The sequence below is a fragment of the Centruroides sculpturatus genome, unplaced genomic scaffold (genome assembly GCF_000671375.1).
Source record: "Centruroides sculpturatus isolate CEXI.00-Female unplaced genomic scaffold, Cexi_2.0 scaffold1482, whole genome shotgun sequence".
Classification (NCBI taxonomy): Eukaryota; Metazoa; Arthropoda; class Arachnida; order Scorpiones; family Buthidae; genus Centruroides; species Centruroides sculpturatus.
In genome coordinates this window covers 46,023-56,755 of record NW_019386004.1, presented here as the reverse complement: position 1 = coordinate 56,755, position 10,733 = coordinate 46,023, and the positions used below count along the sequence as shown (strand labels likewise).

General features: G+C 26.7%; 1 protein-coding gene across 1 annotated transcript in view; it reads right to left on the bottom strand.

Moving 5' to 3' along the window:
* The window catches only part of LOC111613067 (metabotropic glutamate receptor 7-like), a 124,069-nt gene extending 113,576 nt beyond the window's left edge, over positions 1-10,493 (bottom strand). Inside the window, exon 1 of the mRNA XM_023354369.1 lies at positions 10,399-10,493. Within this exon, the coding sequence (XP_023210137.1) occupies positions 10,399-10,440 (42 nt within the window). The 5' untranslated portion in view covers positions 10,441-10,493. The remainder of the gene's footprint in view (positions 1-10,398) is intronic.
* Between the last annotated feature and the right edge of the window lie 240 nt (positions 10,494-10,733).

Sequence of the window (10,733 nt, the reverse complement as noted above, 5' to 3'; positions counted from 1 at the left end):
ATTATATGGAATTGAACGAAAATGAAAATTTGCTTGATAATTCAACTACGCTTGTTGGAGAACAATAAAAACACTACACTCAACAAGCCACCAATAAAACTCAACTGCCTAACCTATAACCAAAGTCTCCTTTTAATTTGTTTTTTAAAAAAAGCGCTTGACAAACTTGCCCCGCACGCCGAAGTTGCCCCGATCTCCCCTATTTACTTCCTGAAATCCTTGATTCGCAAATAACTACTCTGATGATTGTGTCATTACTTGTATTAATATGGAAAAGAGTATTAAAAAAAATGTAGATAAATTTACTGTCTCCCAAACTAAATATTAATGAAAACTATAACTCAGAATACAAATAATTTTTAATGTAATTTATTAAATTACTGTACTATAAAAGATAGTACGTTACTATTGGGACATGCCTCGTAATATCTAAGAAATTCATAGTTTCTCCTTGTTAATAGTAAAATATCAGTAATATTTCTTCCAAAAATAAACAATATGAAAATAACTAAGGCAGGAAATATAGACTATACCCATTGATCTTACATCAAATTCAGCAGCAAAATAGTTCAACGAAAGCATAAATTGGCGTAGAATTTCGAATTATTAGCATCTGGAATTTATAATAATTATAATTTACTGCATTTAACGAATTTTTCTTATAAAAATTATCAACTTAATATTGGCAAAATAAATGATTTTCATAGTTTAAGTTATATTAATTAATTTATTCGTGATTAATGAATGTGTTATTAAAAATTAATTGTTAAAAATTAAGAATAAAATAATAATTAAAAGCCCTATCATATTTTACTTCCTTGCAATAGAAAAGTGACGTCGTTATCGTTTCCACACTTATAACATGTGATGATATTAATATAATGTAAATATATAAGCTACATCAATTAAATATTTAAAAGAATTAAAAGTAACTTATAAGCAAATGTTAAAAATATATCGAATTTATAAATATATTTTATTAAATACAGTAAATAATATTTTTTATAATTTTTTGTATAAGCTTGAGAAAGCGAGATAAAAAAAATATTCTTTATGGATTGAATAACTTTCTACTTTAAGTATTTTCTAATGAAATTCGTTCTTCTCTTTGTAACTTTTTAAATAAATTTTATAGTTTTTCAAGAAAGAAACTGCTGTTAATCTGTTTAATTTTGTTCAGTTCTCATTTCTTTTTGTTTAAATTGGTGAATTTAGTGACGTTTATTAAATTATACAGTATAATACAAAAAGAAAAATTTAATTAAAATAATTAATTATTTAACTAAAAAATAACATCATTAAAACTCAAAATTTTTCCGAATAAAAAGATTTTGCATCATCTGGATTAAGCAAAAGTCACTTAATTCACTTGATGGTTACGTTAGATTAAGTTAACACAGATAGGTAAATTTATAAATTAAGTGAGAGATGTAAACTTTTCTTTAATCAATTTAGAGTAATTTCCAAGATTTATTGATGAATAAACTCGTTAAATTTAACTGGCGTTTGATTTTTCCACTTAAATGTATAAAAGAATTATCGATGGAATTCTGTCGTTAATAACGAATTTATAATGAGCAAATTTTTAATTTTACAATCGAAAAATGTTTGAAAATTTCATTTGAATATTTTTAATTGTGAATAGATTATTGTAATTCATGACTACGGATAAAATATAATTATCTAAATATTCCATTTAAATAATTATATTTTAAAGTAAAATTTAGTTTTAAAACGTTTCAAACGTTTTATTTTTATACCATATCACAAGATTTTATTTAAAAAAGATATACTTACAACATATATAAATTTTGTTATAATGCCCTCTTTATCATTAAATGTTTTATTATTTCATAAAACAATATTAGAATAGAATGTGCTTTATTCAACAACCAGAGGAATTCTATTGAGAAGTCCAGTTAAAATTGACAATTACAGATAAGGTAAATACAATTATATAAACAGAATACAATTTATTATATAAACAATACGGTTTGAGCATTGAGAAATCTATTGGAATATTATATTTATAACTTAGGAAACAGTTGTCTCAAGACATCTATTAAATAATCCTGAATATTTTGAGTAAAGTATTTTGTAATTTTCTGAATTAAATAAGTAGACATATTATTGAAATTATTATGAAAAATGTCCAGAGACTTTATTGCCAGGCAATGTTTGTTGAACAGACAATGAGAATTGATACATTCAATTACAATATGAAATAAACTGAAAAGTTCTAATTCGAGGGAGGGATAGCAATGGAACATTTTAGACGAATATCGAAAACAGGATGAGTTAATTAAATCGTAATTGCATGTATTGTACAGGAGTTTTTTACTTAAGATTCACAGTACTAAATGTACAGGTCGACACGTATCAACAGTGAAAATAGGAGGATATCATTGGTGAAAAGTGGAGTTCTGAAGAGAATCTTTATCTTCTTTTTTTCGAGATATCTATTGCAGTTTTAACACACGAGTTTCGAAAAACAGGTCTGTCGTCTACAAGTTTAATGGATCCTATATTTATATCAGAGATTTAGTTATTCCTGCGTTGAAGAACAGTGCATCGTATATTATTAATTTTACTTTCCCGGCTGTTATATATAACAGAAAAAAATATGGCTTTCGGTCAAAAATGACCCCCAAGGGTTTACATTTCTGGACTCAAGACATCTTGAAACGTCGAGAAATGCAAAAAAAATTCGAGGGTAATTGCTTATGCGTGGATGTTAGTGTGTGGGAGGCACTATTTTCTTCATCCTCTTCGAATCTTAATAACGCCTGTCAAAAATTTTAAAAATTTTTCAGGGAGGTTTGTGTATGAGGGAGATTGATGCTATTAAATTTTGGTGAGTAAAGGCCGAGGGAGTGGGGAGATTACTGATATAGTGTGTATCTCCAATAAGGTCGTAGGGTCCTACCCATAATACCATTTTCACTATTATAAAATGGCAAAAAGATTAATTTTGCCATTTTATAATAGTTAAAAAATATAAAAAGATTTTAAAATAAAATATGATAACAGATGGTGCTACCAAAATTTTAAATATTGCCGGGAAAGTTGAGCAACTCGTTGCTGGTTTATTTAAAACTGTTATAGATTCACTATTAAAACAAAACATCACACATTGTAATGCTATGTCTTCACTTATTGCAGTTTTTCGAATATGTCCTTTTATATTTTATCAATAGCATTGATGCATTTTTTTATTACTCCTCTAAATGGTAATTTTGATTTCTCTTCTATACTATTGATTAAAAATGCTCTGAGGAATGTACTCTGTTCAATCCAATATACATTTTTAAAGAGGAAATATAGATATTTATAATATAACATTTTATATTTATATAATTTTAAAATTTCATTAAGGTATACTTATAAATTAACTCAAACATATATCACAAAAATAAATAATAATAAAAATTTTAGTTTGAAATAAAACTTTTTTAAAAAAATAGGATGGTAAATATTTTAAAAATATAATAAATATTTGAAACATTTATATAACTAACTTACTTTATCAAATTTAATATTAAATATCAACATTTTATTTTATTAAATATTCATTATTTTATTTAAAATGAATCATATGACAATATGGCAGCAGCTTGATTCAAGCTTCAGTAACAAGTTGATACAGTATATATCTATTTATTATAAGAATTTAAAAAAAAAAATACATTTGTTATTAATAGGCCTATTATTTACCAATTTAAATTTATAATAAATATTTTAATTGTTTTGGAATTATATTCTCAATTCACCGACAACTCGAAATCGCATCTAATATATATGTATGAAATATGTTTAATCATAAGCATTATAGGAATGAGATAAATAAATAATATTATTAGTCATATTTGTATAAAAATAATGAATAAATTTTTAATAAAACGAAATTTTATTAGAAGAAGCATTTCTATAATTTTAGAAAAATATATTAAAAACAAATTATTTATTTATTCATTATAAGACTTTTTCCATTAAGTTAAGTAAACATGTATGAATTATATAACGGTAGTTACAAATGACGAAGTATATGAAGACTACGTAAATAAATCACTTCTGGTAGGATTGAACAAAGTTTTATAACTAATATAATTTAAATAAATTTTTTGAAGGTTAAATCAATCTTACTTTTAAGTGATGGAACTACATTTTAAAATCACACGTCTTTAATCAGTTTTATCTTATTTTCACGAAATATTATTTCGTTCTGTGGATCTTGATTGTTAATTATCAGATTAAAATATAAGAAATTACATTTTGGTTTGCATTAGTAAACAATTATATTTGTACATTGACGATAAAACTTGTAAGATAAAAAAAACGAAGTACTGTACAGTCGACCCCCGTATAACACTCGATTTTTCCATTTTATATGAATTCCATGTTGTACAAGTCACTTAGATTTTACAAATACATGAGCCGTTCACAGCCCAGCACACGTACTTGTAAAATCTAAGTGACTCGTACAACATGGAATTCATATAAAACGGAAAAATCAATAGTATTATAGGGGGTCGACTGGTACTATATATTATATTATTTTATTTTTTCTCGTCTTGATCGAAATATTTATGACGTAATCGTAAAGTTTTAGAACGTTGAATTTTAAAAAATATATAGGCTTATATATTGCATATATTATAATCCGAATTTTTGCCAATAGGAATATTTCGTATGACTTCAAAAGGACGGAGCAACATATACAGCTTTAGCGAAGGTTCTTTGTTAAAAGCGTAATTTCTAAGATGCTTTGACCGCCATGCTCTCAAGTTCACCTTCAAACTTTTTCTTCTGAGGTTATTTAAAGGATCGTGTTTATGCTAACAATCAACAAGACTTGAACTCATCGAAAGCAAACATTATTCGTTGTGTAGCGGAAATCACGCTATCTACGCTGAAACATATTACAAATAACATTGCCTTACGTGGATATTTGTTACTAACAACTCTGAATAATTTTTAGCATCCCCTTTAGGTGAAATTTCCTGGCTGAAAAGTTGAAAAAAATATGTATAATAGTTTAAATTTTTTAATTTTAAGATTTAGAGTTCGGGAACTTTACAATTACCATGTACTTGTCTATACTTACTCTAATGAATTTTATTTCTTATAAGAGTTATTTTTGTTGAAAGCGATAGAAAATACTGAAATAAGGAAAAAAACACTAATGTTTTCTAAGTAACCAAACAAATAATAAATCTTGAAGAGAAAAAAATATTTAAATTTAATTAAAGTTTACATTAGAATTTAATTTATTAATATATTTATTAAATTGGAATAAACAAATTTTAATTTAATAAATATTATTGACTTAAATTTATTAAATATTTTATAAATTCGTTCTTTTTTTAATATTTTATTTTATGTCGTTTTCACAACCAAAGATCAAGAATTAAAGTTAGAAGTTAACAAATAAGAATTCACGTACTAAAAGTAAAGTGAATGGTAATTAGATAACTTCTAATACTATCTCTAGATCTTTGGCTACGAATAAGGCTGTTAAAGACTTAAATAAATAATATACGAAATCGGCATTTTATTTTTCAATTTCATTAGTTTATTTATTAGTTCGCTTGTGTTAAAGCTTACCAGTAATATTTTGTTTCTTTTATTTTTCCGGCTGTTATATTTAACAAAGAAAGCATGGCGATCAGTTAATAAATGAACCCTAAGATTTTTACAAAAAAAAAAAAAAGAAAGAAAGAAAATGTTAGTAACATCCATCCAACATCCTACACAAAGAAAAACCCTATGTGTGTGGAGGGCACGATTTTGTTCACCCAATTTGAAACTCTTATGCGTTTTGACGAAAATTTCTGAAATTTTTCAGAGAGGTTTATGTATTGGGGACTGATGCTATTAAATTTTGATGGTTAAAAGACAAAGGGATGGGATATAGAGAGGGTTCATGTTTAGATTGGGGTAGGACTTAATAAAGATTTTTACTCGTTATAACATTTACAAATTTTTAAAAAATAAAATTTATTTCTAGCTTCAAAATTAAGCATTTTGCCATTTTATAATAATTCAAATATAAAAATATTTTTTAAAAATAAATTCTCATAACAGATGGCGCCAAACACAATTTTAACTTTATTGTCCGGAAAGTTACGCAACTCGTTTCTGGATTATTTTAAATTTTGTTTTCAGTTATTTAGATGAAACAAATATTTCTCAAAATTCGAATTCAGATAAAATATATAAATTATTTAAACAGGTTTATTTATTTATTTATTACTTCCAACTTTTCTACTCTGTGAATACTAAGAGAGCATTTTTTAATCCCGTTATGAGTTCGGCCAGGCAATAAAGCGAATAGATGGTAAGGGACGGGATTTGACTTATCCAAGAAAATTGCATCCCGAAAAATTCCTGTGGTTTTTTCGACATGCCAGAATTCGAACCCGGGTCCTCCAGAACGGTCGGCGTTACACGGTGATTAAGAAATTACATTATAATATATTAAAGTTTTTGTAATTAGATAATTAGAAGTATTAAAGCTAAATTTTTCGCAATTTCTTATGATTTTTCACTTAAATAATTCAGAAATTTAAAATGAAAAAAGTATTTTTTTTAAAGANTTCGAATTTGTTATTGCGTATTGGTTCGATTATAGAACGATTGTAAACGTTTCAGAAAATTGATCAAATTGAAAATAGTTCGTTTGATTTTCGGCAATTCTCTTCAGCGGTAGGTGTTATATAACAATTACTATGGTTATTGAAATATTGGATGTAAATGGGGTTTGCTTGCAAAACCTCCGCTGACGAAGTCGCGGGTAACAGCTAGTTTTACATAAGACTGTAATCTATTTTGATAATAAAAATTTTTTTAAATGATATAAGATTTATTATTGATTATTGGATTTATGAAATTCATATATATACATTTAATTTATAAATTTAAAACAAAATCTTTCATACTCAACGGAAATGCTTGAATGTCTTTCAATTAATCAAAACTTTAATGCGTTATTAAAACTTGTAATTATCGTGTTTACGTAAAGTTTTCAATAATTTTTCTATATATTAAACAATTTATTTTTCATCATTCATTAAGGCATTGTAATTAAGAAAATTAAGAAAACGAAAAGAGTATATTAATCATTCTCGTCTAGACAATTGATATTTCCGCAGGATATATTTAGTTAACAATACGAAGAAGTCACTTTTCCGTAGAAGAATAAAATAATTTAAGATTTATTTCCTAAATATATTACAGCAAGTACAAATTATGAGCTTATATTATAATTAATCTGGAATATAAACTAATACAAAGTCAACTTGTAATAGTGTAGAAAATAATTTTTTGAAATATGCTAAATTAACATTTTTAATGTCAAAAATTGCGTACAAAATTTGGAAATATTTTATTTCGTTTGATTCCATCAGTGATCGAGTGGACAAAACCATTGAACACTGGCAGTTGTTCTTTAGATAGCGCCTCACCAACGCGCTTGCACGTGGTTTTCCGTGTTTCTTCACGTGTATAACACCTAAATAGAAGCTAGTTCACATAGAAAATCCTGCCGAGAGGCATCTCTCCTTGGCATATCGCCCAAGTATTGCGTTGCCTTATCTCATCAATTCTATCTTATTCTTTTATTTCATTTAGAATGTTTACAAGAAAAAAAATTTAAACGAAAGTTTTGTGGTGTCAGATATAATAAGCAATCGATTAAGTTATATGAAAAGAAAAAAAGAATGGACATGGAAAACGCGATCAAGTTTTCAATTCAACATACAGTACAATGGATTTTTTATTGGTGAGAAAAATGTTAAACTAAAAAAGGATTATTGTCGTATCTATAGCCTATATGCCATTGAGTAGTGTATTTTGTCGTTAATGATTCAATACCTATGTCCTGGAAATTCTTCCTATATTTCATTTTTCGATTCTGAATTATCTGTATGTTATTTACAATTTATTCTCTAAAGTACACTTATTCCTCGGTCTTACGGACCTCTCTTTAATGGATATCGGAAGCAACGGACAAAATCTAGAGCTGCCGATTCAGTTTGAAAGTCCCGCCCTTTTCGAACGGAGTTAAAACGATCTCGTTAACTGTCTTCACTTTTCAGAAAGACCCTATCTTTCTGCAAAGTACTAAAGAATGGAAGTGATGGTGGCGGGTCATTTGTAAATTCAGTACAGAATCCATATATACCGTATCGTATAATTTTTTTCGTAAAAATAGCATAACTTCTATTTTATAAAATTTCATTTAACTCATAGTCTGTCTAAAACATAGTGTTTTTAAATTTCAAATAATTCAACCAACGTCTTTTAAAAAATTGTTCGTTTTCTTTTTCTAATAAAAAATTCGTTTTCTCTACTAAATTTATGTTTACAACACTGGGTACAGGTTTATTTTACGACTATTATTTAATGACGCTCGAGATTTAAAAATACATTTATAAATGAGTTCATTTTCATTAAAGAAAAATTTCTTTTACTTATTTTTTGAAACAAAACAAAAATTTATTAGTTTGAACTTTTTCATTTTTCCCTGAAGATAAAAATAATTCATTTGATTTCAAGTTATAGTTTTGTGACATATCAACATTTTTTTTTTTTCTTATGATGGATATAAATCTTTTTCTAGGAAAGCTTTTGAAATTAAAATTGTACTGAAGTACATTATTTGTAAGATTTTTTCAAAAGTTATGAATAACTTCAAAAGGCAAGTTGCTCATTTGCTAACTACCATTTATTAATTTATTTAGTAAATTTTATCTCATTAATTATATTTTTTATCCTTTAGACTTTAATTGGAATCGGTCGAAAAAATATATAAATCGGATAGTTAATCTATTATTTCATTGATGTAAATGTGTATCAATTCTTTAATCTTAGTAAAATAATAACTCCTACTATATATACCAGGAATGGGCAAGCAAGAGGTCAGTGGTAGCCGAAATGTAGGTTTTGCAAAATGCATGGGAGCCGCAGTTCTGTACTTTTTTATTCTGTACTGCAGTTCTGTACCGCGATTTTATTATATAAATATTATATAAAACAAATATTGAATTTTTTTAATAAACACATTTTCACAAAATTGTGAAAATAAAATTGTAAAAATAATAATAAGTAGAAATTAACACTTTCAGTAAGAGCCGCATATAACTCAAAAAGAGCCACATGCGGCTCTCAGAGCCGCATTTGCCCATGGTGGATATATACACATTTATAAAGGTTGCAACTTTTATGCTATACAGGATGTATCAAGAAGAAAGGTAAATACTTTGGGAGATGATTCCTTACAACAAGAGGAGTGAAATTCCACGAAAATCCGTATTGAGAAATGAACGATGTCTGAGAAAAATGCATAAACGTCAGTAGACGTACCGAGATCCTTTCTACAGAACACTTCGAGCTGTGTATGGTGCTAGATAAAGGATGGGTGCTACTGAGAAAAAGTAGACTCCCGTCATCAGTTTATTGTCCGGACAAGAAATGCTTCCGCAGTTATCAGAGATGATAGGGACGCACTTCGAAGAAGTACACACAGCAATTTACTACGGCATGCCCAAAAATGTATTGATGCTGGGGGTGGCCACTTCTAGAACTTCCTCTATAGTGAGTACTCATCTTGTCGTAGATCACATCAAATGCAACAGACTGTAATATGCAACTATAGCTGATACATTAACTGACATGTAAAATTTTGAAACATTCATACAGCTGTATTTTTGTTATTATCAATAAATTACCCTATATTCATACAGATTTTTTCTGAAATTATTCCTATGTATTCACTTCCCGAAATCCACCCGATGCGCCCTGTATAGTAAAGTTTAAAACACGAACATTTTTTTAATGTTTTAAAAATGAAGAAATATTTAAACGCACGAAACATAAAAGTAAAATCTGTTTTTAATTTAAAATTTTAAAAACAGTTAAATCATCAGTAAATATTATAAATCAGAAAAAATAAGGTACGGTATTTCAAACATAACATGATCTGAATGCATTCATTTAATAAAACTGTAATTTTAATTCTTTGAATTTTTTAAGCTAATAATATATATATTAATTATGAGAAACTAATAAAAACCATTTAAAATTAAAATTTTTATAAAATATAATAGTAACATTAAAACACAATTTAAACTCATTTATATATTATAAGAAACAGAATTGAATTAAAAAAAACAAATATTTAAATGGATTCGATCAAAAACGTTTCTAAAAATAAAACAGCTTTTATAATTTTGCCAATTCTTGTATATAAGCTTACATTCTATCTAACTATTTTATAAAATCACTCAACCTACGGGTGATTCAAAACTTTCCATGCATAAGCAAAGGATTTACCTTATTATACAACCACTTACACAAATCATAGAATATCATACATATTATACACACCTTAATACGCACCTTAAATGAACATATGAATGTTTTCCTCCGACTCATGTGCATATTAACATGTTTGACGTTATATGCACGACATGAACTGTACTGTACACACAATCATCAAAAGGATATCTCTTCTGGTGGGTCTAAATGTTAGTTACTAAATATTTTGTTCCTAAATTCTGTCTACGAATCAAAATAGTCTTTCCTTATTTACATAGTTTCAATATGTTGCGTTGTAAAAAATAAATCATTAAATTACATTTTGAAAATATTGTTATATAGTTTGTTTCTATATAGCAACAACATTAATATTACTTTTAAAATTAAATGCTAACTATTGATTTTTCAAGAAGAGA